The 27,731-nt window shown below is 39.8% G+C and overlaps 1 protein-coding gene across 1 annotated transcript in view; it reads right to left on the bottom strand.

The window, feature by feature from the left end:
- Positions 1 to 27,731, bottom strand: part of LOC133221428 (guanine nucleotide-binding protein G(q) subunit alpha) — a 121,093-nt gene that overhangs the window by 73,210 nt on the left and 20,152 nt on the right. The window contains exon 2 of the mRNA XM_061370303.1: positions 1,948 to 2,132. Coding sequence (XP_061226287.1) covers positions 1,948 to 2,132 — 185 coding nt within the window. The remainder of the gene's footprint in view (positions 1 to 1,947; positions 2,133 to 27,731) is intronic.

Raw genomic sequence — 27,731 nt, forward strand, 5'->3', positions numbered from 1 at the left:
CTGTGAGTTGGTGATTTCTATTTTACTCTGCATGTCACCCTTTTAGAAATCGATGGGAATGTCTAAGGAGCTGATCACAGAAACTGCATCCCCCTTTTAGGCAAGTTTTTTTTCATATAATGAAAGTGAACAGCTCCGGCCATACATATACAACTATGCCAAACCTAACTGGCTCACTCCAACTATATAAAGACACCTTAACAAAGTCAGTACTCTTTAGCTTGAATGGTATCCACAGAACATATATTCGGTAGTATAACCCAAGAAAAAAAAATTTCCTCATTTATGATTAGGATTTCCAGAGACTAAGGCAAAGTGATGAAGAAAAAATTATTGTGGTCAGTACGTTGTGTGCTTTGCACGAAGCAAAAACACAGAGACAAAAGACTGAAATAGACAAAGAAACACAGTTTTCTTTTTCATATTAATTACATGCTTGATTTTGCTTCATGAGGGATGTGAGGAAACTAGACAGCTTCAGCATACAGTCAGACTAGGAAATTCTACAGTCTCCTACACACTAGGACATACTTTTCAATCTTCTTCAAGTGCATAAAAAACCTCACCCACCATTAAAGAACATTAACAATATGGATTTTGACAGGCAGGATCATCTGACTTCCCACTGCATAAATCCAGGCTCCTGCAAAACTCTGCTTATTGCAACATTCCATCTACAACAAAGTGATGACCATCTGCAGTGACTCTGGCAGATGGAAATGGTGAATGCTTCTTTAATCCAGTAATAAACTTTATCTTTCCTGCTTCTAAATTAGATACTTAAAATACATACAGCAGTTGAATTCTAATAATGAAACTCTGTATATGTAAACACAATAGATTTTAATCTCAACATAAGTTCATTTCATCCTGTCTTCCCCCCTTAACAAAAACTTATTTCGTTATCATGAACGTTCCTGCTCTTTGATAGTTTCTGATGTTTAAGAAAAAATAAATATTAGAATAAAAGCACTTTTAAGTAATCAGTCTGATGAAGTATTATTTTCATTCAGGACTACTAAATTATTATTTTCATCCAGGATTACTAAACTACCATTAAATACTCTTTCACAAGATTGAAGAAGGTTGAGCCCTCCACTTTTGAGGGATCTTAACTCTCCACCTGAGAACATTGCTGATAATGGCTCAAAAGTAAAAATCAGAACAAGCTCTCAGGAACTGTTATCAGTCTGAGACACTCTTGTGTCACCACCTGTGATACCACTCCTGTGACAAGAAGTGGGAGATACAGTCATGTAACTCTGTGCCTTACTATGTACTCAAGTAAATATTAAGCATTTCACTCTCTTTCATGGAATGCTTCAATTATTTTTATTTATCTTTCTTTCAAAATGTAAGCAGAAACAAAAATTGGGAATAAGGCTAGTCAGAGATGAACCTTTCAAACATTTCAAATGTATTTTGTCCTTTTAAACTTCAACACCATCAACCTCAAAAGGATCTGACTGTTCCCTTGTCTTGTGTTGAAAATTTTATTTCACAGTTTCACAGAATGTTCACACAAAAACAGGTATCCCCAGCTAATAATTTTAGTTTTTTCCACATGTTTTTTCCACGGTTTAAGCCGTAATGATCTGCTACAGATCAGAAGAATGGGCTTAACTGTGCTCTGGCCAGAGCATGACCTGGGAAAAACAGACAACGGGTAACTAAAGTCACAAGTCAAACAACAGCTTGCCATTAAACCTGTCCTGTGACAACCCCCCCCCCCCGGCATCTTAAGAGCAGCTCTCTTGATAAAAGCATCACCTTTGTGTTGTTAAAGTAGCCAGAAGAGCAGAGAACTAAAGGCAGGACTGGGAAATGACTTTTTCTTAGGACCTTTGAGAATAATTGGGAGACACATAATTTTTTTGAGACCTTCAGTGTATTTCCCAAAATAAAAATACAAAAAGCTTCAGCTACAGAAATAAACATACACCTCACCTTGTTATGTTCATGCTTGTATGGGATTTTGAGAGTATCCATGGCTCTGATCATGGCCTGCATTGCTGTAAATATATTCTGGTACACCAGTTTCGTAAAGCCTCTTTTGTCTTCATCAGAGTAACCTGATCCATGAATGATTCTCATCTGCTTGATAAATGTGCTTTTGCCACTCTCTCCTGTCCCTGCAAGACAAATAAGAAGGATATGCTTTAGCCACTGGACACAAACATAACTTTTCCTGTACAATGCTGACAGCTGGTTTAGTGTAGGGCTGAGCAGTGCCACGTGGAGCTTAAAAGTAACTACTACGACCAGTTCAGAATCAGATAGTAGCATCAGTATCAACTGAAGTACCACTGAATTAAAACTTGTGCATTTATTTAACGACTAAATGAATAAGGAAAAAAACCAAACCAACAAACCCACACCACTCCAAAATACACACAACTATGTATTTTAAAAATCTTTACTTCTTGGAGACAAATGTCCAAAACATCCAATTTCAGGTGGTTATTACGGAACACTTTCTCATAAAATTCAGGCGGAATAAAGAAAAAAAAAACTTTCAGGACATTACGGTAGGGATTATACAACCAATACATACACTTGTGTTTTGGTGCTGTGGTTTTTGGTGTGCTTTGTTTTTGAGAGGTTTTTGTTTTGTTTTTAAAGCAAGTATTGTAACAATTACAGCTCTGCAAACTTTAACCTCAGAAACATGAAATATCAGTGCTAAGTAAAACTTAGCTCATATTCATTAATGGGAGTCATTCCTTCCTTCCTTTGAATTCTTTGCATCTTTGTGCTTTGTACTAAAAGTAATTTGTTACTGAACATTTCTGACTATTTGTCAATTTAAAATTAAGATCTGCCTGTTGGAAACTTAATGCAAGATACATCAAACAGTTTTTCTTTAGTCCTATTCTGTGATCTCATCCTCCTTGACCAGAAGAGCTTATCTATAAAATTCCTGTATTTGCTTAAGAGGAGGAGATGAAATTCAGAATAAGCAGTTGCACAGCCACATAAATCCTGCATTCACCCAGCTACTCAGCCCTGCATGAAACTAAATGCATGTACCAGGGTGCACTGCTCAGCACTATGCTTTTCAGCCTTTCAGCCTGGGTTTTATTCAAATAATTTCTGTTAAGCTTTAATGCCTCACACCACGATACTCTTGTCCCAGGACAAAGGCAGCCTTATGCCCCCTGGTTCAGGCATCTTGTCAGAGAAGTGTGTTTCACAGCAGTGCAGTGCAGTGCAAGGTTAAAGGAGCAACCCTTAAGCATTTCCGAAATAGCACACACTGCAGAAATCTAAGCTGGAAGCCTCTAAAAGCTTTTCCCTTTACCAAGACCATCATTTTGAAGCCTTCAGTTCCAGTTCCTGCATGCGCAAAACAAACTTGTAACACAAGTATTACTTACACACACAATCATGCACTCTGTAACATACTGACCATTTTCACTTTCTCCGGGGGGGGAAATGCTTATTAGTGTGATGAACAAGAACTTGCTCTGAAGCTGAAAAATGAGACCAAGCCTGGTTCCACCCTCAGCCTTCACAGCTCTTCCTCAGCCTGTACTGCAGTCAGGAGCACACAGGCCACCTCTGCAGGGGGTGGCCTACCCACCAGGAAGAACATGCCCCACACAACCCGACAGATTCACACTAACCAGGCACAGGTCTCTGAAAAAGACGTGCTCCTGAGACATGCTGGGTCAATGATACCTGCCTGAATTCCAGCTCATCGGAATCAGAGAGGAGATCTTTACAATTCTGCAATCTACCAGTCTCGAAAATCACTACTTAACACCATACAAATTACAAACCTATACAATACAGAACTATTAAACAGTAAAAAATACCTTAAACTACCCTTAAGACAACCACAGTTTCTCTTTCTTCTGAAACATATGACATAAAGTAATGCATGTACTTACATATGAAGTGCCCTACCACATACTTTTCAGTAATTCCGTAATACTGGTCCAGCTTTTCTAAAGGTAAGTCACACATTTAGCACAGAAATCTGTTCAACATGAACCTTTAAAGAGGTTCTTTACAAAGATCTATGAGGTGCTTTTAGACATGATTATGCTTTTACTGAAGATTCTCCTTTAACTAATCCTAAGAAAATAATTTCCAGACACCTCTGAATCATTAGAATAGAAACTGACTTCCTGTTTTGGTCCTACCATTTCTCCCTGCAGGAAATCCAGATTCCTTCAAAATCCCCAAATGCAAATTTAGCACAGAGATAGGAAGAACACACTTGTATTATCTACTCTGCTCTAAAACATTAAGCTTCTCATTCTTTCAATTCTTTATTGGGAACTTAGGTAGCCACATGAAAAGCACGCAGAATAAAACATGGTAGTAAACTGTGTTACATTAGAGAAGACTGTATTTCAGATTATATACACCTTGAAAGTGATGTCCACAAAACTACAGTATACAGGAAAATGAAATTAAAACCCAAAGAAGAATCACAGAATCTTAGAATAGTTACAGTTGGAAAGGACCTTAAAATCATATAGTTCCAACACCCCTGCCATGGGCACGGACACCTCTCACTAAACCGTATCACCCAAGGCCTCGTCCAACCTGGCCTTGAACACTGCCAGGGATGGAGCATTCACAACTTCCCTGGGCAACCCATTCCAGTGCCTCACCACCCTCACAGGGAAGAATTTCCTCCTTATATCCAATCTAAACTTGCCCTGTTTAAGTTTCAACCCATTACCCCCTGTCCTATCATTACAGTCCCTAATGAAGAGTCCCTCCCCAGCATCATTACAGACCACCTTCAGATACTGGAAGGCTGCTGTGAGTTCTCCACACAGCCTTCTCTTCTCCAGGCTGAACAGACCCAGCTTCCTCAGCCTATCTTCATCCAGTCCCCTGATGATCCTCACAGCCCTCCTCTGGACTTGTTCCAACAGTCCCATGTCCTTTTTATGTTGAGGACACCAGAACTGCACACAGTACTCCAACTGAGGTCTCACAAGAGCAGAGTAAAGGGGCAGGATCACCTCCTTCAACCTGCTGGTCACACTCCTTTTGATGCAGCACAGGATACAGTTGGCTTTCTGGGCTGCAAGCGCACACTGAAGCCAGCTCATGTTCATTTTCTCATCAACCAGCACCCCCAAGTCCTTCTCTGCAGGGCTGCTCTGAATCTCTTCTCTGCCCAGCCTGTAGCTGTGCCTGCAATTGCTTCGACCCAGGTGTAGGACCTTGCATTCAGCATGGTTAAACTTCTTAAGGTCAGCATCAGCCCACCTCACAAGCATGTCAGGGTCCCTCTGAATGGCATTCCTTCCCTCCAGCGTATCAACAAACCGCACATCTTGGTCTCATCAGCAAACTTGCTGAGGCAAACTTAAAAAAAAAATAAAAATCTAAGACTTAAGTCTGTGTCTTATTCAGCTTTGTGGTTCTGTAACTGCCTGGCACTGTACTAAGATTTTGTCAGCCAAAGACCAGTAACAAACTGTAGTTGGGAATCTAAAGACACAGATGCATACATACTCTAGTATTTTTGATTTTTTTCAAATACATACATATATGAAAAATACATTATATATACATATATGTATAAATATCCATACATATACAAAAATGGTATTTCTCTTTTTGAAGGCCATCTCAGTTTCCCAAAGTCTGTCCCTCCGAGGTCAATGCTTAAAAGTACTTTCTTGTGCCCACCAGCAGACAATTTTGTTTCAGCCAGGAGCAATGATGATAACAATTCTAGTCCTCCTTCACTGCATGGAGCAACACATGTGGAGCAGTCTGAAAGTACCCTTTAAAAGAAAGGAAATAATGGAGACTTTCCAGCACACAATGCACAAAAAGAGGATAAAATAATATGAAAAACAGAATAACAAAATTTACAGGAGTGCCTAGAAATTACCAAGAAATGAAGATGTTTCATTTTCAGCACAATATACAACAACTCACAGAAACTTCACACTGATAGATCCTCTTAAGATTGTAGCAATCAAGGGTAGGAAGTATTTTTATACTGTTGTTGACATAAAATCATACAAAGAAATTTCAAGTATGGCTTTAATATAGAAAAAAAAACAACAAAAAGAAAAAAAACAACAAAAACAGTGCATCAAATCTTTAAAAACTTCCTGTTCACGTGAAAGTTTTAATAGTGATAGAAAGCCATTTGAAAGCACGTCACCAAAGATCTGCTCACATACTTCTCCCCAGACCAATATAACTGGAAAGAAAAAAAGCAGTGCTATTTAGTATCAGAGAAATGGGGGGGGGGGGAAATGTGTAACTAATTACCAAGGTTAGTTAAGCAAAGCTGCAATCATTACAGCATTATTCCTGGTGGAGATTGGGATTTTAACTCAGTGTTACAGTACTGAGTCAAACCTAGATTTGGTTATTTTTGTATATTTTTTGCCTTTTAAAAATCTCGTGACTGGCACTACAAGAAGATCAAGACATTATCTGATACAACACCAACTGTGCTTTCTATAACCTCATCTATTACAGAGCAGGTTAAGAAATACAACTTGGAAATATGTGACTAAAATCTTATTTGTCACATACGAAACAAAATGAACACTGGGTAACAGGACTCTTGAGTGGGCTGCTTTCACCTGGTGATATGACTTGAAAGTGGATTAAAAAAATATAAATCTATCTGTCGTGAGAAAATGTGAATGTCCCACGCCTTCTACCATGGCTTTGCTGCTTCTGTGACCATCACCCCAGCAATACCCCTAGCTGATAAAAGGAGAAAGGAAACATGAAATGGCAACAGAGGGATTCAGAGAATGGAGTGAAGCAGGAGAAAACTATACTGAGATCAATCTTCTGCTAGCTGGCATTGCACACTTAAATTAGTTGAGACTTAGAACAGTTCTCTGAAGCCAGATGAGTAATTGCTTCCTGTCTGTCAGAAGACAGTTGAAGGCCACACAACATACCTTAATCTTTAATAATAACAATAATACCACCCACTCCTTCCTCATCCTTTAAGAACCGTGACGTACAAACCAAACCAACCAACCCACCACGATCCTAATAAAGCCCTTGGGTGGTACTTTGGAGTCAATGCTGTGACCGGGGAGGGGGAACAGCTTAAAAAAAAAAAAAAAAGAAACTAAACCAACACAACCTAGTCCCCCTAAAAACAAAACCAAACAAAACAAAACCAGCCAACAAACAAAATGAAACAAACAAAACCAAAGAACTTCCTGATTCAAGGAGACAGTATGGCTGGACCTTCAACTTACTCTTTTTTTTTTTTCCAGATTAAAAAAACCCAACCCAACTGATGAATGAAAAGAATTAACTGCCTTCTAAAAACAACAATCGCTCAGTGGTGAATTTCCATTCAAGCATGGCACAGAGGATTATCAACACTTGTACGTAAGAGCTTTGCATCTTACAAGCTGTCAAATATCTGAAGACCTCCCCAAGAGCTTTATCTTCAAATGGTAATAGCAACAACTGTTACTGCATCATCAGCAATTTTACAACCACAGATCTAAAAGTCCGCCAAGCAGTGCTGCCTCCAAAATGAGAACCGGGAAAGAAGTGAATTGCTTATATGCAGCAGTAATCCTTCACAGGTGCGCTACCACGCACATACGTACATACCATGCACAGTTTATTCTGCAAAAATGTTGAAACACAGTGTGTGGCTTCAGAACTTATACGGTGGCTAAGAAGGAAGACATAAGAGACTAATTTAAAAATAATACAAGACTAGAAGTCTAGGCTAACAAACTTCCCTTTCATATGGGTGCGCAATGCATACTTGTTCTTGTTTTCACAATTCTCTGCATTGTAACTTAGATAAATATGAAGTATAGTGTCTTCAGTGATCATATACAAGGCTGTTTTTAAACTAAAACAACAAAGATGCCCTTTTATAACTAAAATGCACACTGGCATCTGTTTAGAAAATAAATGCTGCTGAACTATGACTGACTCTCATGCTCATTCCCATGTATGACCAATGAAAAGGCAAGGGAAAAAAAAAGGTTCCATTGTATTGTTTGAAATTTCCTATTGAAATTAGATAGGAAAGGACATTCTTAATATGTAAGGAAAAAAATGCCAACCAACAAAAGCTATGGAAACCAACTACCCTGTCAGTTACTATCTACATACCTTTACCAAGAACCATTAAATCAACAGTGTATATATGCATTTAGAATCACAGAATCATAGAATGGTTAGGGTTGGAAAGGACCTTAAAATCATCAAGTTCCAACCCCCCTGCCATAGGCAGGTACACCTCATACTAAACCGTATCACCCAAGGCCTCGTCCAGCCTGGCCTTGAACAATGCCAGGGATGGGGCATTCACAAACTCCCTGGGCAACCTATTCCAGTGCCTCACCACCCAAACAGGAAAGAATTTCCTCCTTATATCCAATCTAAACTTCCCCTGTTTAAGTTTGAACCCATTATCCTTTGTCCTCTCACTACAGTCCCTCCCCAGCATCGTTACAGACCACCTTCAGATACTGGAAGGCTGCTATGAGGTCTCCATGCAGCCTTCTCTTCTCCAGGCTGAACAGCCCCAACTTTCTCAGCCTGTCTTCATATGGGAGGTGCTCCAGTCCCCTGATGATCCTCACGGCCCTCCTCTGGACTTGTTCCAACAGTCCCATGTCTTTTTTATGTTGAGGACACCAGAACTGCACACAATACTCCAAGTGAGGTCTCACAGGAGCAGAGTAAAGGGGCAGGATCACAACCTTCAACCTGCTGGTCACGCTCCTTTTGAGGCAGCCCAGGATACGGCTAGCTTTCTGGGCTGTGAGCGCACACTGAAGCCGGCTCATGTTCATTTTCTCATTGACCAGCAGAACACTGGCTTTTAGCTTGGGACTTGGTGGCAGGAAGAAGACTAGAGGCACCTGAAAAGTCAAGACTAATGGGTCAGAGTGGACTCCACATGCTGTGAAGGCTGCATACAGCCTGACACTTTGTCTGCTGAACATTATTCTACCTGCAATATTACTATATCTACACAATTTCATGAAGCATGTACCCAGAAGAAGCATCTTGCTGAGCACTGCCTCACAAACTTAAAGCGCAGAAACCAACCTCATCAGGTATTAACTAGCAGAGTAACCCCTATGAAGAGCTGGAGCTAAAAAGTAATAGAGGTGACACATGAGGAAAAGAAATATTTAGGTATAAATTTATATTTCACTTGGAAGAGAGTTTTATGTCTTCTCTGCTACCACTAATTCAGCTATAGAGAGAACAAAATTATGGTTTCTTCTGTTGCGGGTCCAGTGGTGGAATGCAGCAGGATCACATTTCTGCTGTAATTATGTATGGCCCTATATGAAAACAAAATAAAATGAGCAGAATCCAGGCTTTGGACTGGCCTGGCTTTCTAGATGCCAAAATATCCAAAACAGGTATTACAGAAGGCATGTGATCATCCCAGGAGCCGAAGCAAAGCAGACAGTCTGTCCTACCCCTTGGAACAACAGCTTTCAGCCCTGTCACTGAAGGCCACTGCTGGGAGGGACACTGAGATGGTACAGGCTGCAGCGAACTGCCTGAGGCAGAGGCAAAGCTCCCCCACTCACCCTATAACACCTCCCTGCAAGTTCTGGAGCAGAATTAGAGTATCTCTTCTCCATTAAATGGCAGTGGCAAAGCTAGTGAAATAAGCAGGCTCCTACCCATGTGATGTGGTCAAGCACCCAGGCAGACAGGTTTCTCATCTAGACACTTTACAAATGGATCCTTACCTCTGCAGCCTTGCCCATCACCTCTGTCAGCAGTGGCCTCAACTAGAGAGCAGTCCATTGACTTCAGCCTGGTACATCTATTGTCTAGCACTCCTTTCTAACCGAGAACTCCTACTATTCTATGCAACTTTTTCTCCATTGCTTAAAAAAATACTATCTGCATGACACGTAAACTTGGAGAAGGCTCAGAGGAGACCTTATAATAAGTCATCCAATACCTAAAGGGTAAAGCCTACAAGAAAGCTGGAGAGGGACTTTTTACAACGGCATGTAGTGATAGGACAAGGAGGAATGGCTTTAAAATGAAAGAGGGTAGATTTAGAGTGGACAACAGGAAGAAATTTTTTAACTGGCACAGGTTGCCCAGTGAACGTGTGGCTGCCCCATCCCTCGCAGTATTCAAGGACAGGCTGGAAGGGGCTTTGAGCAGCCTTGCCTAGTGTCAGGTATCCCTACCCATGGCAGGGGAGGTGGAACTAGATAAGGTCACTTCCCACTCTAACCATTCTATGACTCTATGATACTGTATCTCTGTCTCATACCTCTTGAAAGTTACTTAAGTACCAACCTATACCTTCAACCCTTTTATGTAATTAGTAATTTTTAGAATTGAACATTTTCATCTTGGTCATAAAAGCTGGGATATAACACCAAAGACTTTAAATGACAACTCATCCAGAGTTAAATAAGAAGAAGTTCTATGTGGAAATATTATGAGCCCTGATAACAAATACAGTAGGCATATTTATATTTTCCATTAACTTAAGAGTACTACCACAGTATCTTCCTTCCGTTGATTATCAAACTCCTTAATTTATATTAAAAGATTACACCTCACAGAAGTTACTTGATGTTAGAAAAGATTTTTGATGGCAATTCAGTTAAACTAATGGAAAAGACTATGGAATAGGAAAGCATCTGAAGTTTCAAGCAAGGCAACAAAACAGCCAGAAAGAGAGCTAAGGTCTCCTGATGTCTCTTCCTACACCAATAGTACACTGTTTTGTATTTGTTAAAAATTGAATGGAGTAACTGCAAAAAGCCAAGTTAGGATGTTAGTCAGTCAAGTGATGGCCTTTGAGATTTAACAAAGCACAGGTTTAAATTTTAAAAGCCATTAATAAAAACCTGGGAGAAGGGTACATGCTGGTCTGCTGCCAAGTGTTTGCTCCATTGACAGAATCTCTCTAATTAAAAATCTCTACATAATCATCTTCTTAATTATTTTGTTCACAATCCACATCTGCATATTCCACTTGCTTTCAAAAAAGGAGCATAAAATCATTTTGCCATTCACTAAATTATCTGATCTGTATCATTTTAGTAATTGATAAACATTTCGTTAAGATGACTATTAATATTATATGAAAGAAACCAAAATACAATTTCATGAATGACTTGTAACAACAAAAAAAGTTCTTGGCAAGGTAAGTAAATATTCCTTCCAAAGAATGGAATTGTACAAACACAGCTCAGGAAGTGAAGAATCACATCAAATAAGTAAGGTGAAACTTCTACATCAACCTACAAAGAATGGTTTCAAGAATAGTCTGGTATGTCTTAGATGCTAGTGAAAAACTAAGCAGATGTTACCCATTACAAAATATTAATAAAGTTGCTGCATCTTTTCCTTACAAGACTATAAAAACTCTACCAACCATCTTTAAGAACAATTTTTTCCCTCTCACTGATTATTGCACGCATAAATATCATATTATAGTAATGAGCCTCTCCATACCTGAGTATGGAAAGTGAGTTCTCTCATTTCCTTAAAAAAGGGAAAGAAGACCTCTATGTAGACAGTCTGGATGCTTTTAAAAGCAGAGAAATCTTACAAATTTAATCTCATTGTGTTCAAGCAGACAGTAAGTTTTCTTGTCACCTTAGTGCAGTCACTAAACTCAAAGGAATACAACTAATACTCATCCTTATTGTATGAGTAACACAATTAAGATCAGTCCAAGTGATTACTACAATAAAGCTTAAGACGTTGAACTGCTGACAACTGGGAGATAGAATTAAAATTTAAAATTCAGCTGAAGTTCAACAGCTTCTTAAGTGAGTATTAATTTAAGCTTTTTATTGAAACAGAACATCTTAAACTCCTTTATAAGAAATCCAATTAATCATATATAATATAGCTTTGTCCAGATAGTCAAAACCACACTGTATGCAGCCAGGCACAACCATTACTGGAAGTCAGTATCTTCCTCTCTCCACCTTAAATTCTGGGAAACAAAACATCAAACAACAACAAAAAAAAATACCAACACCACAACCCCTTACCTCCCTCCCCTCAATAAAAATCCCACCCAGCAAACCAGAATCATCTCCTTATCTTTTTAAGCTACGATCAAATCTAGAGCTACCTTCTTATGATTTGGGTATAATTCAGAGTCAAGAAAGTAAAATAAGAAATAAATTGGCTGCCTTCACAGAGGAAAAGTAACTCCTCAAGATTTCACAAAGCTTTGCAAATGGGTTCAGGACCCCACCCTATGTGGCTTTCTCCCTCCTCTCCAAAGGATCTCTCTGAGAAACAAGGGACTCCCTAGCGAGAAACAACTCTTTACTGTTCTGTGCTTAGCTTTCCATTTTATATGGTTTGGAGCAACGGCCTGAAGAGTTCACCCATGCAGAAGAAATGCCAGAAATGAAGTTTCACCCTCAAAAATATTTTCCTTATGCTACTCACAACTCTACCTGACAGCAAGTTGATGAGAATCAGTCCACTGCATGCTCTTCTTCCATAGAAAACACATGAACAAAACCAGAAGCAAACACCAGCATTAGTGAAAGACAGTACAATGCAAATTCTTACCTTCCCTGCACAGAGAAAAGGCCAAATCTCTTTAGAAATTTCTGTACAGTTAATTTCAAATGGAGTTTTATACCCACATCTGAGGGCAGAATATAGCACTGGAAAGCAGACTCACCTAAGTAGACTCCAAAGTAGACAACCATGTCAGACTTGATCACTATACCCAAAGGTGTGTGGTTTTCACCCAAATGACAAGCTTGATACAAAAATTCAGGTATTTAAACCAATATCCTATCCACTCAACCTTCTGTTTTCTTTTATTGCTTAATATGTATCTTCTTTGAGGAAATCAGTATCATACACAACTACTGTAAAACAACATGTATGCTTTTTGTAAGCAATTTACTGATAGAAAATGGTAGCGATATGTTGACCACCACCTGATTTCCCATGAAAACTAACTTTACTATTTGGATAAAGACTTGGATAAGGCTAAACTTCTTAACTTTCTTTTATATTCCACTTATGGTCCTTTACCTGTGCACATGAACTGGACTGAAAATGCTGGCTGCAATGGACCATACAACCCTAAAAGTCCTGAAGTTCAGGTCTCTAGGAGCTTAACCTCAGTATGTGACCTTAGTTTCCCTGCAGCACAGGACAAAGTTCAGTTGGCTCTAAACTTCATTAAGGAACATAGTTACATAAAACATAGGAGGAAAAAGTACTCTTCCATTTAAGCCTATCTAATAAAAGGCTGTAAATGAAGTTGGGGAAAAAATGCAACCATGTTTAACAAGCAAGTGTACAGGTTGGTTAATGCTCAGTATCTCAAATAAGATGGGGGGGGGGGGGGGGCAAAAAAAAGGAATAAAAACTTATCCAAAGCATCAGAATAGTTTGATGGTAAATAACTGAGATATTGTTGATGTATTTAAAAAAATCTCTACTTACATATTTTAACACTGTTGCATTTCCTATGTTACAGACATTTGTAAAATGTAATAATAGCATTTACTCTTCAAGTTGATGTTTCAGAATGTTTTGAATGTTTCATATGAGGAAGTCAATTGTTTAAATTATAATCATAGAATAGTTAGGGGTGGAAAGGACCTTAAGATCATCTAGTTCCAACACCCCTCTCATGGGCAGGGACTCCTCACACTAAACCATGTCACCCAAGGCTCTGTCCAACCTTGAACACCACCAGGGATGGAGCATTCACAACCTCCCTTGGCAACCCATTCCACTGCCTCACCACCGTAACAGGAAAGAATTTCCTCCTTATATCCAATCTAAACTTGCCCTGTTTAAGTTTTAACCCGTTACCCCTTGTCCTGCCACTACAGTCCCTAATCAACAGTCCCTCCCCAGCATCATTATAGACTACCTTCAGATACTGGAAGGCTGCTATGAGGTCTCCACACAGCCTTCTCTTCTCCAGGCTGAACAGTCCCAACTTTCTCAGCCTGTCTTCATATGGGAGGTGCTCCAGTCCCCTGATCATCCTTGTGGCCCTCCTCTGGACTTGTTCCAACAGTCCCGTGTCCTTTTTATGTTGAGGACACCAGAACTGCACACAATACTCCAAGTGAGGTCTCACAAGAGCAGAGGGGCAGGATCACAACCTTCGACCTGCTGGTCACACTCCTTTTGATGAAGCACAGGATACAGTTGGCTTTCTGGGCTGCAAGCGCACACTGAAGCCGGCTCATGTTCATTTTCTCATTGACCAACACCCCCAAGCCCTTCTCTGCAGGGCTGCTCTGAATCTCTTCTCTGCCCAACCTGTAGCTGTGTCTGGGATTGCTCCGACCCAGGTGTAGGACCTTGCACTTGGCATGGTTAAACTTCATGATGTTGGCATCAGCCCACCTCACAAGCAAGTCAAGGTCCCTCTGGATGGCATTCCTTCCCTCCAGCGTATCAACTGAACCACACAGCTTGGTGTCATCAGCAAACCTGCTGAGGGCGCACTCAATCCCACTGTCCATGTGAGTGATGAAGATGTTGAACAAGACCGGTCCCAACATCGATGCCTGAGGGACACCACGCGTTACTGGTCTCCAGCTGGAAATTGAGCCATTGACCACAACTCTTTGCATGCACCCGTCTAGACAGTTCTTTGTCCACTGAGTGTTCCACCTATAAAACTGACCTCTCCAATCGAAAGACAAGGACGTCGTGTGGAACAGTGTCCAACGCTTTGTGTAAGTCCAGGTAAATGACATCAACTTCTCTACCCCTGTCCATCAGTTCTGTAGCCCCATCACAGAAGGTCACGAAATTGGTCAGGCAGGATTTCCCCTTAGGGAATCCATGCTGGCTGTCACCAAGCACCTTGTTGTTTTTCATGTGCCTTAGCATGGCTTCCAGGAGAATCTGGTCCAAGATTTTGCCAGGCACAGAGGTGAGACTGACTGGTCTGCAATTCCAAAGGTCATCCATTTTCCCCTTCTTGAAAATGGGGGTTATATTTCCCTTTTTCCAGTCATTGGGAACTTCACCTGACTGCCATGATTTTTCAAATACGATGGCCAGTGGCTTAGCAACTTCATTTGCCAGCTCCTTCAGGACCCATGGATGGATTTCATCAGGTCCCATGGACTTGTGCACATTCAGATTTTTAAGATGTTCCTTTCCAAGCCCTTTCATTTTCTGTTACTCAGAGGGACTAGGGACAGACATAATTCCTATTCCTGGCAACAGTAAGATACGCCATTTCAGGGGTAGTATAAACCATTTATCTTTGATTAATGAAAAGCAAGGACAAATATTGTTAACATTCACATTAGTAACATTCTTCCTTTATTTTTACCATGGACAGAATAAGATAACTTTATACTTCAAAAAATACTTATACATCTTCATGAAAAGCATCTTCACATCTAAAGATAAAGCATTAGAGATTTTGCTGGGTCCTGCCCCTGATGCCCTTCATGGGATAACATTATTCTTCCTGAATGAAATTGGCCCTACTGTAACTGGAAAAGGAAAATCTGGATCTCCTTATGTTTTCTACTGTCTCATTTATATACATATATATATATAAACATTTGATATTTAAAATTTAAATAAATTTTTGTTTTATGTTTGTGAGTTCATTTTGGGAGTTTCACAAACTTTTGACCTATTACTCATTCAAAAGGGCTCTATCGAGGAGCTGAATGGATGCAGTAGAGCGTTTTCCTTCTTAGAATATGAAAATGCTCAGAAATTATTGTTTTGCTATACAAAAACCCCTATAGACATATCTTCACTGAAAACAGAAGTCACAGGAATTGTAGCACTTTTCTTATGATGCAATATTTACATCAAGCAGTATTTGTGATACTCCTAATTATCATAATCTTACATCAAAGATTATGGACAGCAAATGCTTCTTAGTGTTATAGTGTATTTTTTCCTCAATAATGGTTGGCCACTGCTTCCAGAAAAGATATTCACTCAAATTCTGGGCTTTAGCCCAGATATCATTTGGGAAAAAAACCAAAACAACCCAACCAAACAACAACCCAACCCAACAACAGAACAACCAACAAATGAACAAACAAAACAAATCCCTTTGATTTTCAACCTTCTTGCGTGTCCTTCATTCTTGCCAAAGAAAGAACATTTTCATATGGATTTAGATTACTAAATAAAGAAAAGCAGATTGTGCTGGCTCTTCTAACAGATGAAGGCTTAAGAATATTTCTTTCACTAAGCTATCTGAGATCTCACTCTCTTAGGTTATGTACTCCTGAGGAAGACACTCAAGCTGTTCCCTTGGCCTCTTCTGCTCATGCTTTTTTGTTCATGCTTCAGAGCACTCTACGTCCTCTGTGACAGAACATTACACATTCAGAAACAGCTTCTCACGGAATCACAGAATAGCTGGGGTGGGAAAGGACCTTAAGACCATCTAGCTCCAAACCCCCTGCCATTGGCAGGGATGTCTCACACTAGACCATGTCACCCAAGGCTCTGTTCAACCTGGCCTTGAACACTCCCAGGGATGAAACATTTACCATTCCTTTGGGCAAATTGTTCCAGTGCCTCACCACCCTCACAGTAAAGAACTTCTTCCTTATATCCAACTTGAACTTCCCCTGCTTAAGTTTAAACCCAATACCCCTTATCCTATCACTACAATCCCTGATTAAGAATCCCAACCTGGCATCCTTGCAGACCCCCTTCAGATACTGGAAGGCTTCTATGAGGTCTCCATGCATCAAACTTACACTAGAAACATAAAGGAACTACATATCAAATGCCCATACGAAGATAGCTGTGGACAGATTCCCTGGTTCATTCAGTCAGCACCAGACCTGAGACAGAATGATGTTTTCAAGCCTCAAATATACCCTTAGCACTGAAATAATTAAGTAATTTTTGCTTCAGTCCAAATACAAACAAATAAGCACGAACAAAGTGCAAGGTCTCGCTCGCACTTGCTGGGGTAATGCATGATTTTAAAAATACCATACCTTACAATGTGTATTACACATGTTGATGTCCCCTGCTTTCCAAAGAAAACACAACTGGAGAGCACCATAAAGACAATACTGCCTTAATGGTGTAAGCTGAAATTAAAGTCTTACAGTAAAAGTTTTTGTCCCATATTTTCCCCTCACACCACTGTGAAGGGGATACCTCCACGCTTCTTTCCCAGGGAGACTGAAGAAGTGGTGCTGATCAAACCCACACCCAGCTAGTTTCAGGCCTATCCATACCCAGTCCTTGAACATGTCACCCCCATCCCTCTCATCTTACCATGCTGGCTACTCTGGGGCTGGCCTTAGTGTCAAGACACTTGCTCACGGCATTAAACTGGATGGGGGCTGGCTTAGGCATTTTACATAAGAATTGAAGAAGAAACATCCTACCAGAAAACAGAATGGGGCAGGGAGCTTCAGCAGATATAAACGCCACTGGGGGAGCAAAGAGGAGACGATTCGGGGGATGAAACGGCAAAGCCAATGCAGATACCACTTTCCAGTCTGCAGCCATGAAAAGTCTGGGGGAGTGGTTTAACCTGGGGAAAGGCCACGCAGGGCTGCACAGCGCTAGACTTCAACACACAAGTTTCTCAGAGAATATTAATAATGCCAAGAGAAGCTCTGTCCCTCAAACACTTGTCACAGAAAACAGCGCTCCTCCATCTTTTCTCCCCCAGGACACATGGGGAGGCCAGCAGAGCCAACAGGCCACTGTAATGGAGCTCTGGCAAGATGGCAATACAATAAAACCTCACTAATCTGTTTTTATTTTCATCCCTCAAATAATCAGAGAGATTCAAGTGTTGGATTTGTGTTCCCCTTGTTTCTGCATTTACAGCGTCGCTCATAGCTTTGTGTGTTTTTCAGCACATACGCAGTGAATGCAGGCTGGCTCCAAGGCCAAGAGTGTTACAAATCCACCCAGAGGGAAGCACAGTTCCAGATATTGTGGCACATTTCCTGCAGCTTACAGCGGATGATCCTTAACTTGAGAGTGGTTTTTAACTGTTACTTCCCCTAGACAGAATCACTAGCTATTTATTTTTTGCCATCCTCTTGCAACTTATGTTCTCAGCCACTGCAAGGAGCTATATGCTAATTAAGCAGCTCCTCCAAAACAAAGCTAGCCCCTCTGCACACCTTTGTCCCCCACAAGGTGACAGAACTAGGGACAGCCAGCACATTAGCACGACAGGAGTGACACAACTACTGTATTACTGTATCTCAGAAGAGACAGGCCATGTCTAATTTCAAACATTTCAAATCTAGCAAGATTTGAATAATACTAATAAAACAGACTCAACATTTTAGTCATATGCACCTACACACACAGTGATGAAGATTCTATAGACATAAATATGCCACTGGCACTCTCAGAGTTGAAGAAATCAGGTCAAGGGTAATATTACCAAAGAACAATTTATAATTAAAAAAACTATAATTAGACTCCCCCAAAAAAAAAAAAATCCCTAGTTTTTATTGAGAAAAAAATAGAATTGAATAGCTAAGTTCTGAGAGGACATCCTTGCTAGCTTAAATAACACGCCATGTAGGCATTTTCATACCGAGTACACAGTTACGGAAGTGCAATGTTCTTTTCAGCATTTGCTCATGAAAAAAAAAAAAGGTAAAAAATGTTAAGCTTGGGGGAAGGGAAAGATGAAAGCTACTACTGGGTCACTAAGAATAGGGTATGAGAAGATACCAGGGGCAAACAGGCATATTTTTACAGGTCAAAGCATCCAGTCACATCATTTTGCATTTGCATTTCTAAGAGCATGCTACACCACTTTAAATTATCCCTTTCCTACAGCAGAAGAGAGTAAGATTTTAATATTTTGCTTCTCCAGCAGAGAAGTCAGGAGGCACACTGTCTGCAGACAGCACGCACCTCTTGTGCCGCTTCAGGCTGATCAGCCCACACCCAGCTCCAACACCACAGACCCACTCAGCTGAGCTATCTCAGCAGCTCAAAGGAAAACTGATTCCAGCTGCGCCTCCAGCAAGTCAACCAGGAATGGCTAGATACACTGCCTGAAAATGTAAGACAGTATGAATCAGAACACAGTGGAAACTGTGGATAAGCAATGTACCTTCCTGCCTCCAAGAAGATATTTGCTAGATACTTTTATGGTATTAGAAGACACCTTAAGAAATGGGTAAACTAAGTGTGTTTTGAATTACAGCTGTTTCACTCAAGACACATCCACTCCAGCCAACGTGCTAGCAAGACGCAGCTATGTACCTTAGAAAAAAAAACACCTCCTTTCTCTCTTAGGGTCTCTTCACAGCCGTGACCGTGAAATGACATATGGCCTCCTGTTTAATGAAAAGTCCATATGCAGTCCATTGGCATATGTTATTGGCATTATAAATCTTGGGTCACCTCCACATCTAAGAGAAAGTTCTAAACTCCCTTAAGTCCCTGGGCAATTAAGTTTTCTATGCTGCTGGGTTTTTCTTTTATGAGCATTTACATAGTTCTGGTTTTCACCAGTTAAACTTGCAGCTAGTTTCACTGACATTACATTGAATATATTTATAGCTATTTTCAGGGCTGTGGAGCAAGATACTCAAGAACATGCTTGTGCTGAGGATCTGTTCCTATTCTGATTTTGTACACTAAATTACATACAAATTTAACTGTCAGGGCGAAGAACCATAACACTACTGTAGCTCACACAGGGTAAGGTGGTGGAAGGAGGAGGACTTCCATTTTCTGTTAGCTGGATTGTTTTTTTCTTTCTATACAAAACTTCCAGGAAATAAACATTTATTTACACGTCATTCCTTTGCACAATACTCAAAAGTGCTCCAGTCCAAACTTTCAGTTTATGTTTTAGACTCTTAAAATGTTATCCACACAAGCCAGCTTCTTTTTAATTGTAATTTCAGTTCAACTAAAAAAAGAAAAAAACAAACAAAAAAAGGAAAAAAAACCACACAAAAAACCCCTGCCAACAGAACAACCCAGCACATATCCAGCTGTCAGCACAAACCACAGAGTTAACCATCCAAAGCTAAACAATGGTTTACTTGCAACAGCCACAATGGCACAATGCTGAAAGGTTTATTTGGTACCTCTGTATTTACTTCTACTTCTGCATTGCTCTTCTTATACCCCTACATTAAAAACACAGTAACAAACGAAATAAAAGAAGTTTTAGAGTTTCATCAAGCCTGCAACCATAAGGAGGCCCCTGTACATGAACATGTGAAGGAAGCGTCTTATCTGAAATGCCATCAATTTTCAAGGTATTTTTTTTTTTTAAATATACTGTAGCCTTTACTTCCCTTTCATATGCAACTGGACTGTCTATCCTATACAATACTGACCCTGTATCATGAAAAACTCAGGGAAATGCAACTAAAATTATTAAAAATGGGGTTTTTTGTTCCCAGTTGAAGGCAGGAGGGAAGGCACCCAAACAACACTGGGAGCCTCTGCACACCAGTAGAAAAGTAACCACAGGTAAGTACACAAAAGCTACTGGACCTTGCACGCACATCCAGCATAATCAACACTTCATGATAATTACCGGTCACCTCCTAAAAAAAACTGTGCCATGAAGAAGCTGCAGTTCATTTTCTCTTTTACCATGATCTACAAAAACTTGTAAGCATTCTCACTTTCACAGAGGTTGGTCCTCTAATCCCAGGCACATGGGAACAGTCCTGTAAAAGACGACTGAAGTGTTTTGGGCATGGTCTTCAGTTTGTAATAGTTCAGAAAAAATATTACCTAGTAAACAACAGTAGGTTTGTCCACTCCAGTAAAGCAACTTAGTTGACCAAACTATGCAGTAAAAAGACTAGTTTTTACACTACTACAGTGACACACAGCATCCCTCAGAGGTTTGTACCACTACTGTTTAATATCTTCATCAGTGACATACGCAGTGGGACTGAGTGCCCTGTCAGCAAGTTTGCTGATGACACCAAGCTGACTGGTGCCGCTGACATATCTGAGGGAAGGGACGTCACCCAGAGGGACCTTGACAAGATCAAGAGATGGGCCCATGAGAACCACTTGAGGTTCAACAGGACCCAGTGCATGGTCCTGCACTGGTCGGGGCAACCCCCAGTATCAATACTGGTTGGGAGATGAAAGGATTTAGAGTACCCCTGAGGAGAAGGACTTGGGAGTACTGGTGACTGTAAGATTGGACATGTATGACCTGGCAATGTGCACTTGCAGCCCGGAAGGCCAGTTGTATCTTGGGCTACGTTCAAAGGAGTGTGGCCAGCAGGTCGAGGGAGGTGATTCTACCACTCTGCTCTGGCGAGACCCCACTTGCAGTACTGCATTCAGCTCCGGGATCTTCAGTATAGGAAAGGGTCCAGAAAATGGCCACAAAAATGATCAGAGAGATGGAGCACCTCTCCTGTAAGCAAAGGCTGAGTTGGGGATGCTCAGCCTGACGAAGACCCCAGGGAGACCTTATTGTGGCATTTCAGTTCTTAAAAGGGGCCTGAAAGAAACATGGAGATTTTTAGTGGGGCCTGTTGCAATAGGATGAGGGGTGATGTTTTTAAACTAAAAGAGGAGAGATTCTGGCTGGACATGGGAAAAAAGATCTTTACAATGAGGGTGGTAAAACACTGGCAGAGGCTGCCCTGAGAGGTGGTGGATGTCCCATCACTGGAGATATTCAAGGCTGGGCTGGATGTGGCTCTTGGCAACCTCTAGTTCAAGACATCCCTGCTCATTGCAGGGGTGTAGGACTAGATTACATTTGAAAGTCCTTTCCAACCCAACCTATTCTACTATCCTATTCTGTGATTCTAGTTTCTCACTGTGGCAGACAACAAAGCTGTAGAAACATGCTCAAAGAAGAAAACAGATGAGTGAATCCCAGAGGCTCAGTGTTATTTTCTAATATAAAATTTAAAATGAATGTTTCTATTGAGATAAATATCAATTCTTTTTGATTGTCATCTGAGATCAGCTTTAAAGTCGGATGATCAAGTTTTCTTGTGCCATCTTAGCTTTCTATATTTCAGTTTTATCTGTTCTCTGAATATGGCAGAAAAAAACACATTTTAAAGGCTTCTGCACAAGTTTTCAGATACTAGACTTTAGTCAGGTATTGCATATCTTTACTTCAACCTGCCAAGTACCTTTTTTTGCAACAAAATAACTTGTGAAGTCAGAAAATGAATGTTTCCTACAGTTCAGTAAGAAACTTTCAAAATGTGAAAATCCTGGAAAGATAAATTTGAGTCTCAAGTGTGAATTTATTTCTGCAACCTGAGTTTTTAAGAGAAAACAAGAGAAAACTCACACTGTATCTGCATAAAAATATTAATGTTGATATTAATTATGCAGCTTAGGGTCAAAATACCAACATTCCACTACCAGAACTACAATAAATAGTAAACCGTGCTGCAGATAAGCAGACCCAAGGTATGTTCAGGCCATTTTTAGAGGGAAGAAGAAAAAAAAAAACAATAAAAACCCAACACCCCCCAGTCCCACCTTTGTTACCTCCTCCCATACTGATTCTACTGATAGCAACAGTAAAGGAAAGACATAGTCATACTTCAACAAAAAAAAATTGATGTTACTAGATAACTTGGAAAAAGAAATTAAAGACAGTGATAACAACCTCATGAAAGGTTAATCATGAGCCCCATTTTACTGTGATCCCTATTAAGAATTTTATTATGCCATCCTTACTCAAGTAGTACCAACAGATTACTGCAAACTATGGCCTTGTTAATATGCAGACAGTTAAAAAAAAGAGTAGACAGAGTACACCATAATTCTTGAAAAATAAGCAATGAGGCACATTACAGGTTTTGAAAAATTCTCTGCCCATCACTTAATAATCCAAGCACCTAAATAGTTCTTAACATGGAAGATAAAAGTCCAACAACAGAGTTACATGGTGTGAGCAGTTACCACACATTAGCTGCTCCACTGCAGTTTTTGCACAGGTAGCTTACGTTTTGTTCAAATGTCAAGCTTTATCAAACTGATTTGTTAGTCCTCTTGTTTCAGAAAATCCTGCTGGACTCGCTAGTTAATGAGAAGGTTAAACGTGTTAAAAACACTGTCCAAAAAGCAACTTCATCTTTGTTATACTAACAAATGAAGAAAAACTTCTTTAAATAGCTGGCTCTGTAATTTTCTAGTAACCACTACCTTTTTAAACTGAACTATCAAATGAAATCAGCAGAACACTTCATTTTTTGCTAATCCTCTACATTTTCTCTAGTGCAGCTCTATTGTCACAAGTTTATCATTAACCTGTTCTAATGTTTTTTAACTTCTATTTGAGAAACAATTCTTTGAAAGGTATTTTGTTCCATCACAAAACTATGTGTACAGTTCATGATCCCATTCCTTCTCAATGCAGAGGTGAAATACACTTACCTGAATGAGTACACATTTGAGCCCAGTGTGGTTACACCTGTTGTATGTGATGTACCAGTCCTCAGAAAAGCTTCTCTCACCAATGTGTTCATTACTTTTGTTTATTTTCATTACAGAAAACCATTTACTTTTAAACAATCAAAAACCCCAAGTATCAGTGACATTTTCATACATTCCTTTTAACGGCTATTGGTCTTAATCAATAAGTAAGGTTACTTAATTATCGGTCTTGCAATCTGAAGCCCAAATCTGCTTTTTTTCCCCTGCTCTCCCCTCATAAATCTCAGCTGCATGCTAGATTTTACTGAGATTTTAAAAATTCCACCTGTTTTTCTACATGACCTGTCAGTTTCAAATCAGTTAATGCTACCTACACTGCTGGCTTTGCACCTTTATGATTTTTTTAACTACAAAAGTCACACCAGGCTCCAGGCAAACAAGCTACTCCATTCAAACTAGATCTCCACAGACTGCCACTTAGGTTTATTTAAAACTCTGCTTCCCGGCATTCCACGACTACACTCCCCTTTTGAACACTAGAACGTGTATTAGCTGTCTTAGTAAAAAAGAGATGCTGTGACAACAACCTGGGACAAAGCGCATGCAGATGCAGAGATTCAGATTTTATACCGTATGCCAGCTTCCAATTACACAAAAACTTTGTCTCTCCAACAGCAGATGGCTGCAGGCAATCTAGTGTTTTATTAACTCTGGAAAATAAGTGAAATTTGAAAGACGTTCCACATTTTTATAGCCCTAAATACTATGGCCTAAAGACTAAGTAAGGTATCTTAGTCTCTTCTGTTCCCTTGCAAAAGGCATTTCCTGAATTAGCAAGACTGAAATGGAACCATTCTTGCTTCTGTAGGTGAACAGAAGGCAAACTTTATGTTGAAACGCTATGTACTATCTGATACTACCGGGCTGCTGGCCATCACATTTCCGTGGTGCAGGGAACGACCTATGGCAAGTTCGGAGTTAAAGCACAACTTTCCAGGGCTGTCATTTTTACAAAGTCTGGATACAGTTCACATGCCTGACACATTTATAAGATCACTATGCTTTCTCCACAACCACAATACAACCACACAGCTGGCACGCATGCAGTAAGCCTAGCACTCCCAGAAAGTACTGGCTTTACTATGCATGTGCACAGTGACTACAGGATGTGTGTATATTACTTTTACTCTGAGCATGTGAGTGGGCCCCGTAAGAACATTCACAGGCTGCAATCGCTTGTATGGCAATTAACTGGCCTATCCATTATTCCAGGACTGGCTCTGCAAGAGTTGAGATTAATATGCCCTAAAATGCTGAAGTATTCACACTTTGAAAAGCACAAAATTATATCCAGCACACACTGAATATCTACATGAACTATCCTAAGCTATGCTCGCTTTGGGCTGTCACAGGCAGAACTATTGTGAATTACCAGTGAGAAAACAGGAGGTTTCTTTGTGGTGCTGGCGTTCACCCAAAGGCCTTTTACAGACATAACCCTGTGCTGAATCATACCACTGCTGAAATGCATTCATATTTTGAATAAGCTCAACAGACTAGTACAAACACCAACTGCTACTGAAGCTCTGCAGGTGAAAGTAAGCAGAAGGTACAATAGCTTCCTAAGTTTTTGCTTGTGGACTACTAAACAGTAATGTGTCGCTCATGCTGAGAAATGCCATCCAGATGCACGGAAGGAGATGCCCTGGAACTTTGGTGTAACCAGGGATAGTGCCACCAAGAGCTACGATGAAGCACCTGCAATTTATTAACTAGCCATAAATTATTTTCTTTGACTTGTAAACCACGAAGGCTCACTGGAAAAGGCACTGGACTGGGATCCACGTAATAGGCTCTACTGCTGGCACTTTTTTTAACTTGGTAAGTAGGTTTTGGCAAATACAATCTTTGTTTCAGTTTACTGCCTTTATTAACTGCATTATTTTATGTAATAAAAGCCCTGCGTAAAGTGTTTTAAAAGCTACTAACCCAGTGCTTTGCAGAAGAGCAAACGGTTTAACCATTCAACCACCCAGACAGGAATCTGGTTAAGAACGTCAGCATCAACGAACCTGAGTACACAACACACTGGTAGGTTGTGAAGAGCTCATTTTTATGTCAAACTACAGAGATCCTGTGTGAAGCATCTACAGCACTGGGTATTTTCAAACTGCAGCAACAGTTCATTACTGACAGCTACTAAATCATCAATGTGACCTCCCAGGACAAAGAGGCGATTCCTTTATGTCAGCTACTCTTGCACGGCTGTTGGTTAACATGCATCCTACCAGCAATATTGTATAGCTTATTTCACTTGAGACTGTACAGACTTTTTTCATACAAAAATGTTCTTATACAAAAATAGATCCAACTTTTTATGCATTTTACGAGCAATCTCAGAAGGTAATACATCATACAGTTACACTATCATTTCCTTAATGCACTGATCATCCTTCTCATCAATTTCATGAGACACTTACTAATTTTCTGCAAGGTTGTGAGAGACAGTCTGTGATTCTCATTGTCTGTGAAGCTGGACAATGAAGTTAATGTTTTATATTTCCATTTTCTGTGAATTTAGCTTGCAGGTTATCTAGCTCCAAGTCCAAACCTGTCTCAAGAGTTTTTACATGTTTTGCTTTCTCATCTTCATCTTACTTGATGAACAACTACATTTCTTCTTAAAAATTAATACTATGAACTATATAACCTAAATAAGGTTGGGAGCTTTTTGCTTTCAGTATCATTAAGATTGCAATTAGGGCAGTATTTGATTCCTGTAATATCCTGTAACATCTGTAGCTAATCAGTGTAATAGCTTGCCCCCTTACAAACTCAACTGATGGACTAAGATTTGTTCTTTCCTCCTCCCTGGTGTAAGACAAATTTCTGTGACTTCCTTCTCCAACATTTTAAACATACTCCATCATAATCTGATCAAAAGCTTCACTAAACACCATCTGCTAAATTAAGGTTTTCTTTATTGGTGGCAAAAAACCTTCTGAGAAATGTGTAAAACATAATTATGTATCAAATTAATGGCATTTGGCTCACTTTAAGGATGAAAAAAATACTGTCAGGGTCATTTTGGTAGATATACAACTTACATATGGAAAAGCCAGCATCAAACCTTTCATAGTATGTGTAGCTGTACAGCAGTGTTGTCACAGTATAGGTCAAAGTTATGCCAAAGGCTGTATGAATATACTTGTAACACGCAAGAAGAGACCTAACAAAGGATGGCCTGTAAGGCTGTCTATTATTTCTCCAAGCTCAAATCCTTATTTTTAAGACCAGAAACATTTAATATCATTTTCTCCTGGTCTTCTGATGCTTCCACTGAAGAAAACTGATACTGTAATCATTAACTGAGAGAAAAAGTCAAATCAAACAAAAATGACTGATAATGACATTAAAGACTAATAATAACCAAAGAGTTTTTACGTCTCGAAGAATAAACATTTTTCTAATCAATTAATTATGTTGCAACATAAACTTTCTAACATGCTGGGTCTCACATGGACAGTGAAGCCAAGCCAAGTGCAAAAGCATTACTGTTTCAGATGATTCAAAATTTAAAAAATACCATAAAGAAGGAAAGATATTCAAAGATTTTTCACGTAATGGACTAATGACTTTAAATTACTATTGGCACTGATACACAGAAAGAGAAAGTAGGCAGCTCATGTTCTTCATAAAAACTGACTTAATTGAAAGATGTTTTTAAATCTAAATCAACCTATTTCAAAGAATTAATATTTCATCATCTTTCAGCAGTAACAGGGTGGGAAAATTCCTGAGGTGGACTGCCAATTCCACAACTTTCGTGCAAAGTAGTAGCCAACCACCAGGGCCAATTTTTTGTTCCATGTATATAAAATGGTATTTGGAAATGCCTGCAAACATAAGCCTTTTTCCAATTTAGCTGTCCTTAACAGCTCGGAAACTCACAGAATTAGAGAATCATTTAGGTTGGAAAGGAGCTTTAAGATAGAGTCCAATCATTAACCTATCACTACCAAGTCCACCATTAAACCATATCCCTAAGCACCACATCTACATGTCATTTAAACACCTCCAGAGATGGGGATTCAACAGCTTCCTGGGCAGACTCTTCCAATGACTGACAACCCTTTTGATGAAAAATTTTTTCCTAAGATCCAGTTTAAACCTCCCCGACTCAACTTGAGGCCATTTCCTATCCTCCTATCACTTACTACTTGGAAGAAAAAACTGACTCCCACCTTGCTACAACATCCTTTCAAGTAGTTGTAGAATATAAGGTCACTCCTGACCCTCCTCTAGTCTGGGCTGAAAAACCAACCTGTAGGCACAATGAAACTCCCACCTGAAACAAAAGTATCCCCCTGGATAGACATAAACTAGTTTTTAAGTTAGGATCA

This window comes from Neopsephotus bourkii, unplaced genomic scaffold, assembly GCF_033783945.1.
Source record: "Neopsephotus bourkii isolate Nb327-2 ecotype Australia unplaced genomic scaffold, CSIRO-AGI_Nbou_v1 NB_1535, whole genome shotgun sequence".
Classification (NCBI taxonomy): Eukaryota; Metazoa; Chordata; class Aves; order Psittaciformes; family Psittacidae; genus Neopsephotus; species Neopsephotus bourkii.